Here is a 23,244-nt window from a genome sequence, read left to right as displayed (position 1 = left end):
TTCCTCGAGAAAATACTGATTACAAAGGTAAATAATTACAAATAAAAATTGATTCATAATATTTCGCCTTGAAGTCTCAGGGTATTCCTTAATTTAACTTGAAGCGAAAGTGGCAGAAAATCTTTGCTTCAAAGTTGAATCACTAAGAATGTCTAATACATGCTTACATTCCTAAATACGAACACAAACGTTTTATAAGGAGTACACAAATTTACACCATGATGTATAATTTTACACCAAGATAAGTTGAGACTTGCCTATTTGAGCAAAGCTAGTGTGCATTTAACACCTTTGCCTAAAGTCTTGCAGGTTGTACAGACCAAGGCATTTTTGACCAGGCAGCAAGGGGAGCCAAAAGCCATCCCATGCTCTTCCCCCAAGCCATGCACCTGACACAGAGCTGCATCTGCCCAGAAGAAGGAGTTTCTTTTCCTAATTCACCTGCAGGTGACTTATAAAGACAATAAGGCACTATACAGTGAGCAGTGAGAGGTAGAGTTGTGTATTCATGCATTTCAGTTTTATATGCGTGAATATGCACAGGCATGAATTTCTTAAAAGAGCAGTTGAGAGTTTCAATTTTTCTAATTACGTATTTAGAAGATCAAATATAGGCACAATAATGACAAGAACAATTTTATTCAATAGTCTGCACAAAGATAAATTAATCATGGCTGCATAATTCATGTGGTGGTATTCTTTAAAGTGTCAAAATTCAGTGTATAATACACCTAAGAGTATTGTTTGCACCATTTTAGAAGAAAGAAAATAAATATTTCAAAGGCATTTAAGTGAAAACTAAATGTGCGTTCTCAAAAATTAGGTGAATGAAAATGAGGTCACATAACCATTAAATCTAAATTCAATGGCTTAAATTTTTTGTTTGGTTGTCGTGGTTGTTGTTTTTACTAAAGACAGGTCTTGTCGCACAGGCTGGAGGGCAGGGTGCAGGATGGTAATTATGGTTCGCTGAAATTGTAACCTCCTGGGCTCAAGCAATCCTCCCACCTCAGGCTCCTAAGTAGCTGGGACTACAGGCGCATGCCACCATGCCTGGCTGAGTTTTTAAAATTTTTTGTAGAGACAAGTCTCACTGTGTTGCCCAGGCTGGTCTCAAACTCCTGAGCTGAAGCAATCTTCCTGCCTCAGCCTCTCAAAGTGTTGAGGTTACAGGGGTGAGCGAGCTGCCACTCCCAGCAAAATGGTTTCAAATTCTTACCTACTTCCCTAGAAGTAATTTGAAGGTCAAAGATTGCTGGGCTGTTGGCTAAGATATCCTTGCTAGTACTGCTGCCATTGCAACCACAGAAGTGTGCAAAGGGTATTATGGAATCCTAAGGAAGAGATGCCTAAACCTGACTTAGAAGATGCTGAAAATAATGCAAGGAAAGGTTGTATTAACCCTGCTATTTATTTTCTGTGTTCTGATGCTTTTCTATCTGGGGCCTTGTTGACCCTGAAAGGACTGTCCTTCCAGGACTATTTAATTCCTAGAGATAGTAAATGATTTGCCGTGGACTGTGCCTTTCATATGCAAACCAGCCAATCCAGAGCCCACACCCTACAACCACCTTCTTATTGGGCTGTCATATGTAGGGCCACTATTATATCCTAATCGCCTTGCCCCAGTTGCAAGACAACTACAGGTAACCTCTGTGCCGCAGAGCCTGCTGAAATTATTCGCACTAGACAATCCTAGAACTGCTTCCCTGCTCACCCATTCTTCCTTCCTACAAAACCACCACAAAAGCTCTCTCCCTGGGTCTCCTGACCAGCTCTGGTGCTTCCCCATGTGGCCCTTTGTGATGTGGTACGCCCCCTCCTCTTGCGAACTGTGAGTAATAAATGGTCTTTTCAAGGATAATTATCTCCTGATCTGCTGGCTTCATTTACACTTGAATAATAATAAAACCCACATGTTAAAACAAAGATTTCCTGAAGGAAGTAATGTAGTAGATAAGGTCTAAGGAATGCGGAAGCGGGCCGGGCGCGGTGGCTCAAGCCTGTAATCCCAGCACTGTGGGAGGCCGAGGCGGGTGGATCACGAGGTCAAGAGATCGAGACCATCCTGGTCAACATGGTGAAACCCCGTCTCTACTAAAAATACAAAAAATTAGCTGGGCATGGTGGTACATGCCTGTAATCCCAGCTACTCAGGAGGCTGGGGCAGGAGAATTGCCTGAACCCAGGAGGCGGAGGTTGCGGTGAGCCAAGATCGCGCCATTGCACTCCAGCCTGGGTAACAAGAGCAAAACTCCGTCTCAAAAAAAAAAAAAAAAAGAATGCGGAAGCATCATCTTTGTATAATGAGGCAGCAAATGATGTTTTAGGTACAGAGAGCAGTATGTGCTGGAGATAAAAAGAAAAAAGAAGGATTCAAGTAGTTGACTGTGGCTGAAGCACAGAGCACAAGGACAATGTTGGTTAAGGTGGAGTTGAAGAGGTTGGCAGGCACCAGATCTGGAAGGTCTCTATGTGCCATGTTTAATAAACTGCGGAAACCATTAGCTACCGTGTTGCCCTTGACCACTAGACTTTCTCATCTTTCTTCTTCTGCAGACAGCCTGCTAATGTCTGTGGGGAATTTCTCCCACACTTTATATTGTTTGGTTGGGGACACCTGATTGGCCCACCTGACCAAATTTGACCAATCAAAATCTTCCCTGGGATTGATATATAAATGGTGTGAAAGATACTCTCTTTCCACAGAAGCCACTGGCTTTGGTGGATATGATTCTGGAGGTGGCAGTGGCAGTCTTCCCTGACACTTGAAAAGATGATGACTAAAGAAGAAAGCAGTCCAATGGAGACAAGCAGACAATAGACACAGACAGTCAGCAAGAAAAAAATATATATTCCACTGATTTTAAGTCCCAGTTGCTTGATTCTGAAATTCTAGTTTTTCTGCTCTTCTTTGAGTACCATAAACTACCACAGAATCCTTTTCTATGTGAACATCAAAATTCCTTTTTTAAAGTTTTGCTTTGTATCTTTTCCCCTTTTGTTCAATCCAGTTTGCTTTGGCTTGTTGTCACTTGCAACTAATGGGTCTTAAAAAACCCTTCCTAAAAAGCCGGGTGCAGTGGCTCACGCCTGTAATCCTAGCACTTTGGGAGGCCGAGGCGGGTGGATCACGAGGTCAAGAGATCGAGACCATCCTGGCCAACATGGTGAAACCCCGCCTCTGCTAAAAGTACAAAACATTAGCTGGGCATGGTGGCGCGTGCCTGTAATCCCAGCTGCTCAGGAGGTTGAGGCAGGAGAATTGCCTGAACCCAGGAGGCAGAGGTTGCGGTGAGCCGAGATTGTGCCATTGCACTTCAGTCTGGGTAACATGAGTGAAACTCCGTCTCAAAAAAAAAAAAAAAGAAAATTCCTTCACTAAGGAAATTTAGAGATATTGAGTAATTATAAGTAGGAGAAGAATGTAATGGGATATATATTTTAGAATGATCATTTTGGAGTAGTATGGAGAATGAACTGGTGTGGAAAGAGAAGGGAAGGAGACGTACGGCTGGAGGTGGGAAGGCAAATTGGAAAGCTTTTGCAGTAATTCTGGCAGAGTATGGTGAAGGCTCGAAACAGAAGGGAAAGCTGGGCAGTTGGAAAAGATTAGGTAGATATAGAGGTGGGATGATTAATGAGGCTTTGGTAAAAATCTGAAATTGTTAAGCTTCTAATATATTTATTTTGGGATTTAACATTATCATTTTTAGAAAATTGTCTATAGTAGTGAGGATACCATAATCTTTTCCATGATTAAAGACTAAAATCTTAATTTGGCCTGGTTTATAAATAATCAAATGGAGTTTAAGAGCAAGTAGCAGGGCACAGTGGCTCATTTCTGTAATCCCAGCACTTTGGGAGGACAGGGCGGGAGGATCACTTGAGATCAGGAGTTTGAAACCAGCCTGCCCAACGTAGTGAAATCTTGTCTCTACTAACAATGCAAAAATTAGCTGGGTGTGGTGGTGTGCACCTGTAATCCCAGCTACTTGGGGGGCTGAAGCAGGGAAATCACCTGAACCTGGGAGGCAGGGGTAGCAGTAAGTCAAGATTGTGCCACTGCACTTCACCCTGGGTGACAGAGCGAGACTTCATCTCAAAAAAAAAAAAAAAATACCCAGGAGCAATAAAAAGTGATTCGAGGGTTTCGAAGGATGGGTGAAGGGGAGTGAGAGCATTCCTCTGACATTTTTAAAAGATCCTTTGACTGCTGTGTGGAGAATGGATAGAAGGGAGGCAAAAGCACAAACAAGAAAACTAGTCATTCTTCAATATTTGTAGAACAGCGGCTGTGTGCTAGGTACCATACTAGACCCCAGAGATGGAATAGTTAATAAGAAGGATACAGTTATTGGCTCCATGGAGCTTCCATTTTAGTGGGGCAGTCAGACAATAAGCAGATAAATTATCTATCTATCTATCTATCTATCTATCTAGTCTATTCAACCACCTACCTGTATCTATCCATCTCTTTCATCTATCCATTTATATCTATCTATTTAATGTGTCATCATCTATCTATCTGCCTACTTACCTATCTCTATCATCTATTTATCTATCTCTACCATCTACTCATCTATGCATCTATTCATCTATTGTCTATCGCTGTCTATCCATCTGTCTATCCATCTGTCATCTATCTATCTGTTCATCTCTCTATCAATCTATCTATCTTATGAGTTGATAAATATTCGGAAAAAAGGTAAAGCAGGGTATGGGGACATGGCAGGTGGAGGTTTACAGGAGAAGGTTGCTCTTTTATTAAGGCTATGTCAGGGAAGTTTCTCTTATTTGAGCAAGGATCTTGAAGAAATAAAAGGGTGAGCAAGAGTAATGTCTGCAGAAGAGCATTTCAAACAAAGTAAACAGCAAACTGAACATGGGAGCGTGCCTATTGTGTTTGAAGAAGGGCACAGGGATCGATAGGGATGGAGCAAGAGAGGAAGTGAGGGCCTGATCGTGTAAGTCTTCACAGGCCTTTGTTAGAATTGATCCTTACCTCTGTGACCAATGAGTAGCCATTCTGTGATTTTGAATAGAGAAGAGGCCTGCCTTGGCTTGATTTGAAAAGAATCCATCAGGCTGCTTTGTGGAGTATAGACTCGCAGGAAGATGGGCAAGCCTAGAGGCAAGGAGACAGTTTGGAGGCTACTTGAATTCATCTAGATTAGGTTTCACAGCCTCAGCACCATTGACATTTGGGGCCAGATCATCTTTGTGGTGGAGGCTGCCGCGTGTGTTGTGTGATGTTTGGCAGCACTCCTGGCCTCTGACCACTAGATGCCAGTAGTGACCCTTCCCCAGTGGTTCCACCTGAGACATCTCCAGACATTGCCAAAACCCATGAGAAGTGTGGACAAAACCTTCCTCAGGTGAGAACCACTGACCTAGATGACATGGGCACAGACCAGAGCGGTAGATGGGCAGGTGGGAGAAGTGGTCAGATTCTGTATGTGTTTTGAAGGCAAAACACACAGAATTTGTTGATGCCTTATATGTGGATCATGTGAACAAGGTAAGAATTGGGAAGAGTTTTAGATTTTTGGCCTGAGGCACTGGAACAATAGAGCTTCCGTTTACCAAGATGAGAAAGACTATGGGAGGAGCAAGCCTGAGAGGAAATGAGGAGTCTAGTTTTGGATGTGTTGAATTTGAGATGCCTGTTGAATCACATGGAGATGACAAGCAGGCAGCTGGATGTACAAGTCAGGAATTCAGGAATGAGGTCCAGGCTGGACACAGAAATGTGACAGTCATTAGAATAGGGGTGTTATTTAAAGCAGTGAGGCTGGAAGAGCTTGCCCATGCAGGGAGTAGAGACAGGGAATGCATATTAGCCAGCATTTTAAGATGGCCCTCTGATATCTGCCCTGTGTTATGTCCTTTGAAAGCGGACAGGACCTAGACTTGCTTCTAACTAGTAGAATATGGCAAGGTAAGGAATTATCCCTCCTATAAGTACACTGTGTTTCATTCGTCTGTTCTTTTGCTGACTGGAGTGAGAGGCTCTTCTGCTGACTTTGAGGAAGCAAAGGGCTTCTTGTCAACCACTGTGGAGAGGTCCTGTGGCAGGGAACTGCAGAAGGCCTCTGGGAGCAGAGGGCAGACTCCAACAGATAGCCAAAAAGAGGCTAGGGCCCCGAGACATGTGGGTACAGGGAAACAAATTCTGCCAAAAACCTAAATGAGTTTGGAAACAGATTCTTCCCCAGCTGAACCTGCAGATGACAACATAGCCCAGCCAATGCCTTCATTTTTGCCTTGAGGGAGACTCTGAGTTAAGCAGAAACAGGGCTGAGTTCTGGAGCACACTGGTGCTGAAAAGTTGAGGTCAGAACAAGCCAACAAAGACTGGCAGAAAACAAAGGCAGAGTCAGAAGCTAAGTGAAAAAAACGAAACATTTCAAGAAAAACAGAGGGACTACTGTGTCAATTGGGACTGACAGGTTGAGTAATCTGAGGTCTGAGAATGACATACGGGATTTGGCAATGTGGTGACTATGAGGGACCTTAAAATGACCTTGAAAAACAGCTGTTTCTGTAGAGTAGTGGGACTGAAAGCCTGATGGTAGTAACTGAGGTTAAAAAGGAAAAACGCACGTGTCAGGATTTGGATTCATATGGGAGCCGTGATCAAGTCTGCATTCTGTTTTGGAGGTAACATTAATAGGACTTGCTGACAGATGAGAACAGGGGAAGGGAGAAGTCATCCCAAAGGTTGAGGCCGTAGCCACTAGGTAGGAGGGGATGTCTTTACTATTATGGGAGAAAACCAGAAGAGGCACAGGTAGAGGAGGGAACTGGTTAAAGTTATGTTAAAAATTTGGCATCTGTAATATACTCCCATGGAGAAATTCCATAGGCAGCTGGATATGAGTCTGAGCTCAATAAACGGGTCAAAATTAGATATTTAACTTCAGAGCCTTCCATTTACAGAAAGTAGTTAAATCAATATATTGTCTGGAATAACTGAGAACAGTGGTTCTGAAACTGAGAGATGAGGGTACATAGGAGGTGGTGATCTTGCTTCCAGGGCACATTGGGCAATGCCTGGAGGCATTTTTGATTGTCACAACTCAGGCAGGGACTGCTACTGGCAACTATCGGGTAGAGGCCAGGGATACTGCTAAATATCCTACAATACACAACAAAGAATAATAGGTCCCAAAATGTCAACTGTGCCAAGTTTGAGAAATCCTGATTCAGAAAGCACGTGGCTATAGGAGACTCAGAATCAAGCTTTGGGGAATCTGAAAATGTGAAGATCAGGTAAAAAAGAGCAACCCTTAAAGGAAATTTAGGATATAGCTCCAGAATGGTAGGAAGAACACCTGTGTGACTGTGGTGAACTAAGGAAAGAACAGGAAATGAGAACCGGGACCCCTCGAGCACATGTTGCTAGGAGTGGTCATCTTTGCTCATGCCCTTCCTGAGAGAATTTATGTACCGTCTTGAACATTTTTAAGTTGACACCTGAAATATTTCATCATAAATTTATATTTTTAAAAATAAATTATAGGCTGAAAATATTAAAAGTATTTTAAAAAGATAACATAGGGAAAGATTGGCTTGACTGGAATAAAACTTTCCTGATCCAATTTAACTTTTTAAAAAATCCTAGCTTTCAGTTATTTTGTTTTCTTTCTTTCTTTCTTTCTTTTTTTTTTTTTGAGACAGAGTTTCACTCTTGTTACCCGGGCTGGAGTGCAATGGCGCAATCTCGGCTCACCGCAACCTCCACCTCCTGGGTTCAGGCAGTTCTCCTGCCTCAGCCTCCTGAGTAGCTGGGACTACAGGTACTTGCCACCACGCCCAGCTAATTTTTGTGTTTTTAGTAGAGACGGGGTTTCACCATGTTGACCAGGATGGTCTCGATCTCTTGACCTCGTGATCCACCCACCTCGGCCTCCCAAAGTGCTGGGATTACAGGCTTGAGCCACCGCGCCCAACCAGTTATTTTGTTTTCTTAACCATACTGAATCAGAAAAACATCTATTAAAATGCTGATTTGTGTTTCTACTCCCATTGTATCTGGACACTTTGGTAGTCCCTCAAAGCAATTTAGTTTAATTTAAAAGAATCAATGTCACTAACCCAAAGGGATTCTGCTTTTCTAATTTCAGAGCACGTTAACATTAACCCAAAGACTCTTTTTCTAATGACACCCTTCACATAACAACAACAACAAAAGGAAATCCTAGTGTTGAAGTCTCTTAAAAAATTAAGGGAGATTTGGGCTGAGCTGCTGCACTAGGCCCCGATGGACCAGACCAAACCAAAATGGAGTCACTCATACTAACTGCTGCTAATCAAACTGAAACTTTAAGGAAGCAGATACGTCCCCCAAATGGACCAGTTTTTCCTGAAAACAGAAGATTCCAGTCTACCTGTGTCAGCATCATAAGGAAGTTTCCTCTGCTTTAATACCTACGAAAAATCACCTAAAGTAATGTGATGTTAACAATCAGATTTTTTTTTTCTATTGTTCTGCTTCTTTGTTCCCACCTTACAAAACCCACTGTTCCGTAATTTCCCAGTGGGACCTCTTGTCCTATTTATTTATTTATTGAGACTGAGTCTCACTCTGTCACCCAGGCTGGAGTGCAGTGGTGCAATCTCGGCTCACTGCAACCTCCACCTCCCAGCTTCAAGCAATTCTCCTGCCTCAGCCTCCTGAGTAGCTGGGATTACAGGCACACACCACCACACCCAGCTAATTTTTGTATTTTTTGTAGAGACAGGGTTTCACCTGGTCTCAAACTCCTGACCTCAGGTGATCCACCCGCCTCAGCCTCCCAAAGTGCTAGGATTACAGGTGTCAGCCACCGCATCCAGCCCTTTTGCATTTTGTAGGATGGAGACTGCCCTGATCCATGGCAAATAAATAAAAGGAAATTAGATGTATCACTATCTGATGCATTCTTGGGCATATCAATTTTACTAAAGAGTGTATATGGAAGTAGAGGATCTGGAAAGGGACTCTCTTAAAATGATCTGTGACCAAGATTGTATAGAGTTTTCAGTTATCCCCAGGGGAGTGGTAACCATGTTGGGCAACCAGGGTATAAAAAAGTATTTTACAAGTTATACTGTGAATGACGGCAGGGCAAGAAACTCAGAGGTTGCTGACAGGAGTGATCCAGTAGAAAGGAGGCACTGAGTTACCTCCCAGAGCGGAGTCCTGGAAAGGGCTGGAGAGCATGAGTCCCAAGCACCTGCGGGGGCACCTGGCTGCGTGACACGGGAAGGGAGGACACTTACTCCCCTATGACAGTCTCTCACCGCTCTTCTCACTCACTCGGCTTTATCTTTAGTGAACTTTTAATTTGTATTAGTTTATTGTGCATCTGTTCAATTACAATGAAAATTCCATGACGACAGGCACTTTTCTGAAAAGTTCATTACTGTTAATTACTGAATTACCAATGCTCAGAGTATTGTCTACTGCAGAGTAGGTGTTTAATAAATGTGTGTGGAATAAATGATAAAAACTGAAAATATATGAACACAGAGTATAGATTTGATTTGATGGTAAGAACATATGAGAATTCCTGTGCACCTTGCTTCTGTTTCCCCAGCAAAACGTGACATGAGAGCATGAGCTAAGAGGGAGGGGGCGTTGTGGCGGGAGAAGTGGGGGAGAAAGCTGGGGCAAGTCCTGAAGGCATGAACTAGTCATTTTCATTAGAGGGAAAGTGCCCGCTGGAGAGACAAGGGGCCTGGCAGTCAGTGCTGAGTATGCTTCCGGGGCTGAGAAACTGCTGCCCTGACGTGTGGCACCTTGACACGTGGAGCTGGAGAAGCAGCCTCAAGGTCTCTACCACCCGCTCTCTCCCTGGCTCCGGTTCTTTGTCTCTCCCAAGCACAGGATGAGGATCCTCTCTGAAGCTCCCTTATATCCCTGGAAACCAAAACCCCAAAGAGGAACACAATTGCCCTCCACTCACTCCCTGACATCTCATTTCCTCTAGCAGGAAAAAGACCGAGGGGTGTGACCACTTCTGGATGGACTTTTCCACAAGATACTGTCAGCTTCTAGGGCTCATCTAAATTCCAAAGTGAATCATTTTCAGGTTAATTTCTGTCTCCTGGGTCCATTCATTTCCCCTGTACATCATTTTACTCCTACACCCCATCTCCCTTCTTCCCAATGCTTAAGTACGCTTAAGTATTTTATAAGTTATACTGTGAATGACAGAAGGGCAAGAAACTCAGAAGTTGCTGACAGGAGGGATCCATTAGAAAGGAAGCACTGAGTTACCTCCCAAAGTGGAGTCCTGGAAAGAGCCAGAGAGCATGAGTCCCATGCTTAAGGGTACTTAAGTATCAACCAGCTGGGTCTTTTTGGAGTTTTCATGTTTTGTACGATTCCAGTGCACATGTGTGCACATAGTAAATTTCTGATGCTTTTCTCTGTTAACCTGTCTCTTGTTATAGGAGTGTCAGCCTTGATCCTTTATGATGGGGAGGAAAGAGATCATCCCTTTTCTGCCTCTACACCCATTTGAGGTTTCTGGTTATTTTAAAGTGCAATCGGTTGGCTCAGTTCTGTGATTGATATCTGGGTGTTTGGCTTATGCAGCTGGCATTTGGTGGAGTCATTTATCAAGAAATAAAATGAAGGAGGATAAGCAGGCCTTTTGGGAAAGATAATGAATCAGCCTTTGAACATGCTGAGTTTGAGGCATCAGTGGGACTTCAAAGTGAAGTGGTATTATACATGGGCCTAGTGGACGGGGAAAAAGAAGCGCATGGTGAAGATGTGATAGCAGAACTGTGAGTATGTGTTCCGGAGCTGAAACCAAGGACACAGCTGAGATGACTGCGGGAGAGGGTAGCATGGAAGAGAAAGGTTAGCAACCCCGAGGAGCACTAATGTGAAAGAGTCACATACATTCATCATGCTTGAAGGTCGTGTCTCTCTAAGCAGATTCTGAACTCTTCAGGGTCAAAGGCTGGGTCTTGAGCTTCATTCATTCTTAGCCCCTGTCACAGTGCTGGCCACACAGACGACAACTCTAAAACTCACTCTGATTTTATTTCTCTGCACTTTCATTTATGAGAATCATATCACGGTTTATGATTTGAAATGCTGCTAAGGGATACTTTTTTAAAAATCGTAACTTTCATACAAATATAAAAAGAATATTTGTAAAGATTTTAACTCAGTAATTAACAAGAGAACTAGTAAAATGTCACGACCACTTCCAGAGATAATCTAAAGACCAGATAGATATACAGCCAAGGATGTGCAAATGAACTTCCCTAATGGATGCAAAACTGGCTTTTTCCAAAGGAAATTGAGGCAGGAAGGGTCAATTGTACTTTCACAGGATAAAATTTATTTGTATATTTATAGACAAACGTTAATATCACTTGCATTGCTATCAGTTATCCACAACTTACAGAGTTGTAAAATAGCTTAAAGAAAGACACAGGATACACCATAGAATCACATCTGGAATGGCGTGCTAGACTGACTATTTTTCCTTTGAAAACAACTGTAATCTTTTTGGTTCATTTCAAAGTCACAATTTCGCCTATAGTGGTAAAAAGAAAAAGATGTTATCCCTACCATTTCCATGAGCGAAGTCGATTACAAAATATACGTGGAAGTATATTTGGGCATTACTATAACATTTACTAATTGATTAGGGAGACGAGACAGACTTGGGGACCCCCTAACAGAATCTCTTCTCGTTGGCATGGGAAATGTTCAGGAATCAAACCAAACCACCTCAAACCCATCCTGGAATGAAGCAGAGTTATAAACAAAATACAGAAGATGTTGAAATAGCCCATGGGTTAATTGAGTTTTCCAAGTCAGAGTGCAGGTCCTGAAGGTGGTGACTGTCTCCCCTGTCTCTTCTGTGACATGTCTGCCCTCCTCTAGGAATGCAGGACCATCCGTCCGTATCCTCAGCCTTCAGTTCAAGCACATGATCCATTTAAAAATGGAAACGCTCCTATCCCTCAGCAGTGAACAAGGGTGACTCTGGTTGCTGGTGGAAAATTCAGCTGCTCGAGTCCCACAGTTCAGGAGAGGATGAGCATGAGAACGTGGTGATGATGACTGCAGAAAATGCTCCTCTGATTTCCTGAGCATAATATTTCCCCCTGCAATCTTTGAATGTTCTATAGCAGACCTGCCAAAAATGTGAAGCCTATAAATAGGGGAGGGTGGGAAGAAAAAAATGGGAGCTGTCACAATGGCACTGAAAATAGGGAACTAAAAACCTTCCAGAGATGCAAAGTCAAAGGGGGATTAATATTTACTGAGAAATGCAGAAGCAGGTGCATACTTTACAAAGAAATGCCAAGAAATGTCAGGTGTTTTTATTTTCTTCTTTTGATGAGGTATCAGGGAATAGGAAATAATGTGGTGTTTGGAATTTGTTTTAAAATATATTCCAACACAAAAAGAAGGTCTTGATGCGGTGGGTGGGGAGTGGACAGAGGAGTCAGGTTGATGATGGTGGAAGCGAGGTGCTAAGTACTTGGGGTGGGTCCTTGAGCTCTCTAGACTTGTGTGTGTTTGAAAATTTTCATGACAAGAGAAAACAAAAAACTAAACAGAAAATGAGGCTTTCAGTTTCTCCAGCCAACAAACATAACAGGGACTTAGGATGCACTTTTCCCAATGGCTCCTCTGGCAGAATATTTTGATTCTCCAGCTAGCTTCCAGCTCTCATCCTACTGGCAGGATATAGGTTCTTCAATAGGGCCTGCTAGGTCCCATGCTAGGGAGTAGATCGTTTTGGATTCTATGCCTCCATTTTTTTTTTTAAGGGACCAGTTTCCTATTCAGGATACAGTACTTGAAATACAAAGTCTCATGGTAAGGTCTTGCCCTCTGCTGTCGGATTCCTTTTTACTGGCTATCATGGCATTAATGTCAGCTCCAAAAAGAAAAATTGGGAGGAGAGACGTAGATTCCTCAATAAAAGCAGGAAGAAAAGGTTTGCAGAATGAAGAGTGTGAAGTGAGGTTTGTGGTTTGAGTCGTCAGAACGTAAAGGAGAAAAGAAGAAAAATGAATCATCATTTGACACAGTATTTACAGCTAGCGGAAGGGACAAGAGGGGAAAAACGCAAGGGAGGAAAAAGAAGAACGTCCCAGAATAAAATTGGGGTGGGTGGGGGAGGAGGAGGAGGACAGTCTGAGAAATTGGTTTGGTTGCACCAGTACCGGCCACAACACAAACATTTGTCCATTCCTGGTTGAAATTAAAAACAAATATGCATACACATGTATTTGTCTGCTGTGTTGAATCAGATAGCGAGGCATTCCTTTAAGAATCTTGAAGACCCATAGCTGCGCTCAGAGGCTGCCCACCTGGAACAGAGCCCCAGGTTGGGCAGGAAGCTGCCTAGCTGACCACCTTTTTCCCTCTGAGTTCCCAGTAACCGAGCCCAGCAGAGGAGGCGCTACACTGCTCTGTGGGTGCAGAGGCTCAGGGCGGAGTCTCCATAGAGGCGTCGGGGCCCACCAGGAGCAGTGACCCCGTATAGGGAGGTGAAGAATGCGACCACAGTGATACGTCCAATCTGGAAAACGGGCCTGAGAACCAAAGGGCCAACGTCCGGCCATGCATAACGAAGTGGAGCAATCTCAGGGGAGAAGGCACTGGAAAAGCGTTGCAGGCCAATTTTTCCCAGTAGGAACGGTGGTGTGGGAGGGAGACCCGCTCACCCCTTTTGATCCACCCCTGCAGCTCAGCCACGCCTCGCAGGAACCCGCGCGAGGCTGCAGTGCCGCCCTCCGCCGCATGAGGGAAGCACGGCCTAACCTGAGCGGCGGCGGCTGTCCCCGCGCCCCTCTTGGCCAGAGCCAGGCGCAGGCTGGCTTGCGGTGCCGTCGCTCATTGGCTGCGGCGCGGGCGCTGCCATGTTGGCGGAAGCGGACCTCCTGTGCCTTGGAAACTGGCGGTGGCTGAGGCCGCCGCGTCAGTTTGCGCAGCCTCCTGCGTTTTCTTGCTTGGATCTTGGCACTGAGAGGCGGTGGCCGGCGGGATGGAGAAAAGTAGGATGAACCTGCCCAAGGGGCCAGACACGCTCTGCTTCGACAAGGACGAGTTCATGAAGGTGCGCGCGTCCTCGGCTCCCCGGAGCCGGATCATGGGGGTGCCTCTGCCCTGTGCCCTCTGGGGGGCCTCACTTCTGGAGGCTCCACTTGCTCGCGCTTGGTGTCAGGTCCTCGGCAGAGACCTCGCTGCACTTTGCGATGAGTCTTTTGGCCTCAGGTTTGGCAGGTATAGCTTGGAGAAACCACTTCTGTAAAATCGTGCATGTTACGTGGAAAGGCCTGAAAGTTCTGAGCAAGTGGTTTAGAGCTGAATGTCAAAGTGCTTGTTAGCCGGTCCTGTTACCATGCAGTGCAATCAGATTACCCGTCCCCTTGTCGGAAAGAAGCTTGCTGACCAGGTCCTTGGAGCTCATTAATTGTGTGTTGAATCAATCTCCGAGCCCACGTATTTTTCCTAGGGACTCGGGTCGGAAATAAAACCTTAAAGTTTTGCCTAACATTCAGCTAAAGCTTCTGGAATGGGATATTTAGAAGCTAGGAACGTTCTTACTGACTATTGCAGTACAACAAAGCAAACCATTCCTCTTTAAAGAAGTTGCTCTACTTCTTTTTACATGATGCACATGAGGAAGTTGGTAGTTGTAGGTCATAAACTTAAAGAAATATAAACTGAAAACACTTCGCTGATGATAAAGGTTGATCAGGAGCAGCCTTGAAAATGGCCAGGCTTTGAGTCAGAGCTAGGTGGAGCTTTGCCTACCTATTTGGTGTGTCCCTCTGGGTCTGAACCTTAAGCATTCAAAAAACGTTTTTATTTAATTTCCTAAGAACTAGGATTTTTGACACCATTTAGTAGTTGGTTTCAATGTTAACTAGTAGACACCTACAATTTTGAGCAAGTGAGTTGAAATCTCTTACTCTGCCTTCTTGGTGATTTACAATGTTTTCTCTTTTTCTAGATTAATTAACCTATTTCTTTTGGATGATATTTGCATTCAGATTACGTCTCCAAAGCTCTATTTAAAATATATATATATATATATATATATATATATACGTGTGTGTGTGTTTTCTCCAGTGTGACAATATCATTTTTAGTGTGTAGGGCTTATCTATACCCAGAAGTAGCCTACCTTGTTCTTGTACAGTGATATTCCTGCTAAACCACTGTACTAAAAGGTGTAACTTTATTAGGATGTCTGAAAGTGTACAGAACCAACTCATTGATCCAGAATCCCTTTGTTTTGCCCACTGGCTAAGAGCTACCATGAAATGAGGGTGGAAAGAAACAACTGAGGATACATGCTGGGGAGAGATTCTCTGGAAGAGGAAAGGCCACACAGATCAGGGGCCTTGTTGACTTCAAGAATCTGGGAGTACAGAATACTCTCAACTTGTCCATCTCTCGACATCTTCAGTCTTCCTTCAGGCTCAACACCAGCATCTTCTCTGACTCACTAGCCCCATCACCTTTCCCACTCTGAGTTGACAGAATGCCTTTGGTAAATGTAGCTTCAGGAAGTGAAATCACAGAAATATAAGTTCTAAAATAGAACTTAGAGTGCCAACTGGGGAGGTGGCTGGAATGCCAGCAGTTGCATATGCCATGGCTCTGTGAATAAGCCGTCCATTCTGTAGTGCTTATAAATGTGGCAACATACATAGAAGAAAATACATAGAACAGCTGTTCTGTGTAAAATACTGTTGATTTTTTAGGTGGAGTTTGAAGATAAAGGTTATTTGCAATCTGTGTTTCCTTAAACATATATGAATATATATAAGTTATATTTCCATGGCAGAAAGGATGGATGGAGCACTTGCTGTCCAGGGTGTATTTCTATGTTTGTGTCTCATTCAACACATTTTGTAATTGGATAGGTTTTGTGCATATGAGAAGGTGACATTTGCATTAGGAGATTTGAGATTGCTTGAAATCCAGTCAGTTGATGGGAAATTGTGATTAGGTTGCCAAAGATCACAAGGGCATGCTAGTGCAGTGGTAGCAATTGTTCAGTCAGTGGGCTTTCCATGATCCCCTGCTATGCTCCAGGCAGCAGTCTAGACATGAAGGTACAAGGATAAATAAGATACGGTTTTTGGCGCTCTAGCATGGTGATAGGAAGGGCATGTGTGCTGAGAAATGACACTTAGTCCAAAGTGGCTAGCATATGGAAGGATGGCCAGGAGTGTGACTGAGAAGGTGGAAAGTTAGATGGGTGGAGTTGCAAGTTGCAATGGGCCTTGTATACTGTACTGATGGATTTGCACTAGATTCAGTATTCGTTGTGGAGTCTGTAGTCAGGCTTAAGGCAGGAAATGACATGATCAATATCTGTTGCCATTGGAGCTGACTGGTGGCAGGAGGCTACTTAAAAGTAATTTCATTGGGAGGCCGAGGCGAGGATCATGAGGTCAAGAGATTGAGACCATCCTGGCCAACATGGTGAAACCCCATCTCTACTAAAAATACAAAAAAATTAGCTGGGTGTGGTGGTGCGCACTGTAGTCCCAGCTACTTGGGAGGCTGAGGTAGGAGAACTGCTTGAACCCGGGAGGCGGAGGTTGCAGTGAGCCGAGGTCGCGCCACTGCATTCCAGCCTGGTGCCTGGTGACGGAGTGAGACTCTGTCTCAAAAAAAAAAAAAAAGTTATTTCAGTGGTTTTTATGAGATCTGAGAAATACAGGAGGGAATAGTTTGTGAAAAATATTATGTAAGTGATCAAAAAGCAGGAGTGGCAGATGAACGAATCTCTTGAAGGGTCGAAGGGGGTGGTGGCATGATACTGTTGACTTCGTCAGCTTAAAGAAAGTACACGCCCCAAGCAACATAGTCAGAACACATTTCTACAAAATATTAAAATATTAGCCAGGTGTGGTGGCAGATACCTGTAGTCCCAGCTACTTGGGAGGCTGAGGTGGGGGAATTACCTGAGCCTGTGGAGGTCAAGGCTGCAGTGAGCCGGGATTGCAGCGCTGCACTCCAGTGTGGGCAACAGAGCGAGACCCTGCCAAAAAAAAAAGAAAGAAGGAAAAAGGTACAAACACCCTTAGAGAGTGTTGACAATCAGTAGATGAATTGGGATGTAAGATACTGGGAGTAGGAGAGAGGTGATAGGCTAACAGGGATGACTTAAACACACTTACTTACCTAGGTGTGCTGTGGAAATCACATCCTTCTGTCTCATGTATGACTTCATTTGTTTTATAGAAAAAATAGTGGCTATCAAGTGGCAGCTCTTTCATCTTGCTGATAACAGCCTCATTCTTGCATTTGTAGCTTCTCACTCCCATTTTTAACCTGTTGTGTAGGGCAGCGGTCCCCAACCTTTTCGGCACTTTTAGAAGACAATTTTTCCGCAGACCAGGATGGTTTGGGGATGATTCAAGCACATTACATTTATTGTGCACTTTATTTCTGTTGTTACTACAGTATAATACATACTGAAATAATTATGCAACTCACTGTAATGTAGAATCAGTGGGAGCCCTGAGCTTGTTTTCCTGCAGCCAGAGAGTCCTGTCTGGGGGTGATGAGAGAGACAGTGACAGTTCATCCAGCATTAAATTATCATAAGGAGTGCCAAACCTAGATCCCTCGAATGTGCAGTTCACAATAGGGTCCATGCTGCTATGAGAATCTAGTGCCACCACTGACCTGACCGGAGGTGGAGCTCAGACGGAATGCAAGCAATACAGAGTGGCTGTAAATACAGGCTGCACTCCTGCTGTGCCACCTGGTTCCTGACAGGTAGTTGCGGACCCCTGGCGTAGGGGGCTTTCCTTGCTCCAGAGGTCCGCCTCCCATGCTTGGATCTGGTGCCTTCTCCCTTCTCAGGATCGTATTATTCCCACCCTCTCCACACTCCTTCCCATTGGCATTCAGACACACTCGTTTCAGTTTCTTCTACTGGACCCTCCAACCTCCAGTTAAAGCCCGTCACACTCTTCCATCTCACAGGGTTGTCAATACTGTCTCTTCCTTCACTCTTAGACTCACTTCATTCTGGCTTCTGGCCCCATCATTCCACTAAAGACTTCTCACCAAAGTTAACTAGATGGAAGTCGATCCACTAGATCTTTTCTGCCTCCTCCCTGACCTCAGTAGACCAAGTGCCTCCGTCATTTGCTTTCTGAAACCCTGCGCTATATGGCTTTCTTTTGGCCTCTCTGGTCCACTTCTCTCTTTTGCATAATCATTCTCCTCCTCATAGCCATTAAATGTGGGTTATGAACGCGGCTACATGTCTGTTCCTTTTCACAGGCTTTACACCTCTCCCAAGTGACCCACTTCATGAAGCTTCAATGACTGCTTGTAGAGGTGAAAGGTTCATACTTCTGGCCCAGACATCTTCCGATCTGCAATCCCATGTGTGCAACTCTGTGACCTCTCTTCTTGGCTATCTCTTTGGCACCTCAAACTCAGCATACTTAAAACTAAATTTGTGGTGGGGGGGGAATGAAAAAACCAAGCTCTTCTCCTCAAACCTAGCTCTCTTCTAGTGTTACCTAATTTAGGTAATCCCTCCATCCAGTTGTGAGTCAGAAAACCAGGGGTCATCCTTGATAACACCTCTCTTCTTCATTTCCTCAAATCCAATCTGTTACTCAGCCCTAGGATTTTACTTCCCAGACATCTCTGAAATTTGTCTACTTCTCTCCATCTCCTCTTTTCCCACTTTCTGAGTCATCGTTATCTCTGGCCGTTATAATTTGGTGACTTCTTACCATAGTCCCCTGGCATCCATTCTTTCCTTCTAGTCCGTTTTCTACATCACAAGCAGGGTGGCTTTTTCAAAACACATCTCGGTGCTTGCATGTAACAGGTGCTTGTATGTAATCAGACTGCCACCTGTGTTTACTATGAAAACATAAGGAGGCCGGGCGCGGTGGCTCAAGCCTGTAATCCCAGCACTTTGGGAGGCCGAGGCGGGTGGATCACGAGGTCAAGAGATCGAGACCATCCTGGTCAACATGGTGAAACCCCGTCTCTACTAAAAATACAAAAAATTAGCTGGGCATGGTGGCGCGTGCCTGTAATCCCAGCAACTCAGGAGGCTGGGGCAGGAGAATTGCCTGAACCCGGGAGGTGGAGGTTGCGGTGAGCCGAGATCGCGCCATTGCACTCCAGCCTGGGTAACGAGTGAAACTCCGTCTCAAAAAAAAAAAAAACATGAGGAAGCATTTTCCAGAACATTTGGAAGTATTCCCAAGCAGCTCATTGCATTGATGGGCAGTTTCTACTGATTAGCAGCTATCTTGGTTATCAGATTGAAAAAGCGTAGTGTATATAGAGTTGGGTACTATCTGTGGTTTTAGGCATTGACCAGGAGTCTTGGAATGTATCTCCCTCACATAAGGGGATCCCTTACTGTAGTTCTCAGGCCCCTCTGTATTCTAAGTGCATGAATAGGGAATATTGAAACAGGAAGTATGTCCAAAGAATAATGCTTTGCTGATTGAATAACAGTGACCTGGACTTGTGGGCCCCAGTTTCAGCTCTGCTAACCACTCACGTGTGATTTTTGTACAAATCGCTGGCCTCTGTGGGCTTCGTTTCCTCATTTGTGTTAAGGGGTGACACTTGTCTCAGTACTCTTTGCAGTGTCTCTGGCTTTCGACATTTTATGTTTCTGCGAATAAAGAAACTTACAGGTGCCCCTCAGTATCCGCAGAGGATTGATTCCAGGACACCCCTCACCCCTTCACAGATAGCAAAATCTGCAAATGCTCAAGACCCTCTTGTAAATGGTGTAGTTGCATATATATGTTATTTGCATATAACCTACTTACATCCTCTGGAGTATTTTAATCACCTTTAGATTACTTGTGATACCTAATACAGTATAAATAGTTGTTATACTATATTTTTATTTGTTACTTTTTATTGTTGTAATTTTTAATTTTTTTTTAAAGCACCTTTTCAATTCATGGCTGGTTGAATTGGAGGATGTGGAATGCTCGGATACAGAGGGACAACTCTAGGAGATTCCTCTGGCTTGCAGATAAGGAGACTGAGGTCCAGAGGTGTTATGACTTCCTCCACAGTCACACAGCTAACTGGGGCAACCCAGGGCCCTTATCTCCTGACTCCCAAGCTTCAGTACTGGAAAAAGAATCATGTCACGCTTTTCTTTCTAGATGGTAGGAACTTTGGGATGAGTGATTTTGAATATTACCAAGAACAGCCCAAAAGATGTCACATGCATTTTATCAGTAAGGACAAGATTGAGGGCCATCACTTATTTAAAACAAATTGTAACTCTTGGCCTGTAGACAAAAAGCAGACGTAAGTGTGAAGGCAGCACAGCCCAGTGTTGCTGAGTGCCTGGCACAGCATGTACCATCCTCATTTCACAGCAGCTAAAATGCTGACCTTACAGGTTCACCGTTTCATTTTCAGTCTTCATGAAAAGCTTGAATTCTCTTTGGCTTCTGTTTGCAACAGAAATAAATAATGTATTTGAGACTGATTGTCACTAAATTTTTTTATTACCCACATGTGGAGAGATTTCCTAATGTGAAATACATTTTTTGATGGTATGAGATCGGTACCATTGGGTATACACAGTTTATTACATTGGCCTTTGGTAAAAAGAAGTTCTTTGGTATGCCAAAAAAAAAATTTTTTTTGAGCAGTTCTGGCTTTTGATTTTCCAAGTCACTTCTCACAATATTATAAAATGTATTACTTGAATAAAATATTGAACTCGTGGTCCCTTGAGTTTTTATTACTTGGGATATTTCTTTGTTCAAAGTTAGATAACACGATGTAAATAGATCTTTGTTGTTTAACTAGTCATATACATTTAACATAATATTTCTTTGAAGATTTACAAAACAAATGAATCACAAACTGGGGCTTGGGCTGCCTCAGGTGATCCTAATACACCCACAGAGGTGAGCACTTCATTCTGCTTAAGAGCTCAAGAAATTAAGTTGAGAAAGTAAGCTAAAAGACCACATAGATTATCATTAGTATTAAATTGGGGTAAAAAGGAGAGCAAAAGAGAAGAAATCAGCTGGGACAGAGCACAGATATTTGTTAAATGGAAGTGACAGGGTGTAGGTTTTGTCTTCTCATAAATATGTCAATCACAGGTACAATATTGAACAGAGGATTTAGACATAAAACTGATTAATCCATTTAAACATAATAAGTTCTTTGGAACTTAAGTGCTACTATTTTATAAAACTTCTAAGATCATCTGTCCATAGATGCTGAAAAGCATTTTAGCATACATTTTGAATTTCTCAAGCTTCAGTAATTTAGTAACCAAATAAAGGTTTAGAATGAGCTTTGGGAGACACGAGTTCCAGACTAACTGGGTCATGTGTCAGTGGGGCCACCCTGCACTGGGGACAGCACTAGGTTTGAGGGCGGGGCAGGACGGAAGAGATCCAGGGACGTTTTTGCCCATGGCTTGCTATTGTGAGGTAGGGTGCCCTTCTTACGGTCTTTCCCATGGCTGATGCCTTCGTGACATTCAGATCTCAACTCAGATATCACTTTATAAGGGTCTTCTACCTCCTTTTCATCACTCACTTTCATAGGGTTCCATTTTATTTCCTTTGTAGCACTTACCACTCTTCATAATGTTTGTTTACATGTTTATTTTTTCTCATTTCTGCAATTGAATATATGCCCATTGAGAACAGGGATGTTGTCTTTGCTTTTCATTGCTGTGACTCCTGTACTTACAGCAGTGCCTGAGTTTCACTGTGAATATTTATTGGGTATCTCATTGTGGTTTTATTTTTGTTACTTATTTTATTTTAGATCCAGGAGGTACCTATGCAGATTTGTTACATGGTTATAGTGTGTAATGGTGAGGTTTGGGTGTCTAGTGTACTTATCACCTAGAAAATGTTGTACCCAATAGATAATTTTTCAGCCCTCATCTTCCTCCAGTGCTTCCCCTTTTGAGTCCCTGGTGTCTTTTTTTTTTTTTTTCCCATTTATTTATTTTATTGCATTTTAGGTTTGGGGGTACATGTGAAGAACATGCAAAATTGTTGCCTAGGTACACACGTGGCAGTGTGATTTGCTGCCTTCCTCCCCATCACCTACATCTGGCATTTCTCCCCTTGTTATCTCTCCCCAGCTCCCCACCCCCACCATCCCTCCCCTATTTCCCCCCAACTGACCCCAGTGTGTAGTGCTCCCCTCCCTGTGTCCATGTGTTCTCATTGTTCAACACGCGCCTATGAGTGAGAACATGCGGTGTTTGGTCTTCTGCTCTTCTGTCAGTTTGCTGAGAATGATGGTTCTCATGAGAATGATGGTCCATGTCCCTGCAAAGGACCCAAACTCATTGTTTTTGATGGCTGCATAATATTCCATGGTATATATGTGCCACATTTTCCCTATCCAGTCTATCGTCGATGGGCATTTGGGTTGGTTCCAGGTCTTTGCTATTGTAAACAGTGCTGCAATGAACATTCGTGTGCACGTGTCCTTATAGTAGAACGGTTTGTAATCCTTTGGATATATACCCAGTAATGGGATTGCTGGGTCAAATGGAATTTCTATTTCTAGGTCCTTGAGGAGTCGCCACACTGTCTTCCACAATGGTTGAACTAATTTACACTCCCACCAACAGTGCAAAAGTGTTCCTATTTCTCCACATCCTCTCCAGCATCTGTTGTCTCCAGATTTTTTAATGATCATCATTCTAACTGGCGTGAGATGGTATCTCAATGTTGTTTTGATTTGCATTTCTCTGATGACCAGTGATGATGAGCATTTTTTCTTATGTTTGTTGGCCTCATGTATGTCTTCTTTTGTAAAGTATCTGTTCATATCCTTTGCCCACTTTTGAATGGGCTTGTTAGTTTTTTTCTTGTAAATCTGTTTTAGTTCTTTGTAAATTCTGGATATCAGCCCTTTGTCAGATGGGTAGACTGCAAAAATTTTTTCCCATTCTGTTGGTTGCCAATTCACTCTAATGATTGTTTCTTTTGCTGTGCAGAAGCTGTGGAGTTTGATTAGGTCCCATTTGTCTATTTTGGCTTTTGTTGTCAATGCTTTTGGTGTTTTGGTCATGAAGTTCTTGCCTACACCTATGTCCTGAATGGTTTTGCCTAGGTTTTCTTCTAGGGTTTTTATGGTGTTAGGTCTTATGTTTAAGTCTTTAATCCATCTGGAGTTAATTTTAGTGTAAGGTGTCAGGAAGGGGTCCAGTTTCTGCTTTCTGCACATGGCTAGCCAGCTTT

At 43.4% G+C, this 23,244-nt stretch overlaps 1 protein-coding gene across 2 annotated transcripts in view; it reads left to right on the top strand.

The window, feature by feature from the left end:
- The first annotated feature begins 13,873 nt into the window (after window positions 1-13,873).
- The window catches only part of COG2 (component of oligomeric golgi complex 2), a 57,949-nt gene continuing 48,578 nt past the window's right edge, over window positions 13,874-23,244 (top strand). For both annotated transcript variants that reach the window (XM_032242360.1, XM_032242359.1), the window contains exon 1: window positions 13,874-14,090. In XM_032242360.1, the coding sequence (XP_032098251.1) occupies window positions 14,019-14,090 (72 nt within the window). In that variant the 5' untranslated portion in view covers window positions 13,874-14,018. The remainder of the gene's footprint in view (window positions 14,091-23,244) is intronic.

Source organism: Sapajus apella, unplaced genomic scaffold, assembly GCF_009761245.1.
Source record: "Sapajus apella isolate SASKATOON/1434 unplaced genomic scaffold, GSC_monkey_1.0 scaffold49, whole genome shotgun sequence".
NCBI lineage: Eukaryota > Metazoa > Chordata > Mammalia > Primates > Cebidae > Sapajus > Sapajus apella.
Note: the sequence above shows the minus strand (reverse complement) of the source record. Positions and strands in the feature narration are given on the sequence as shown.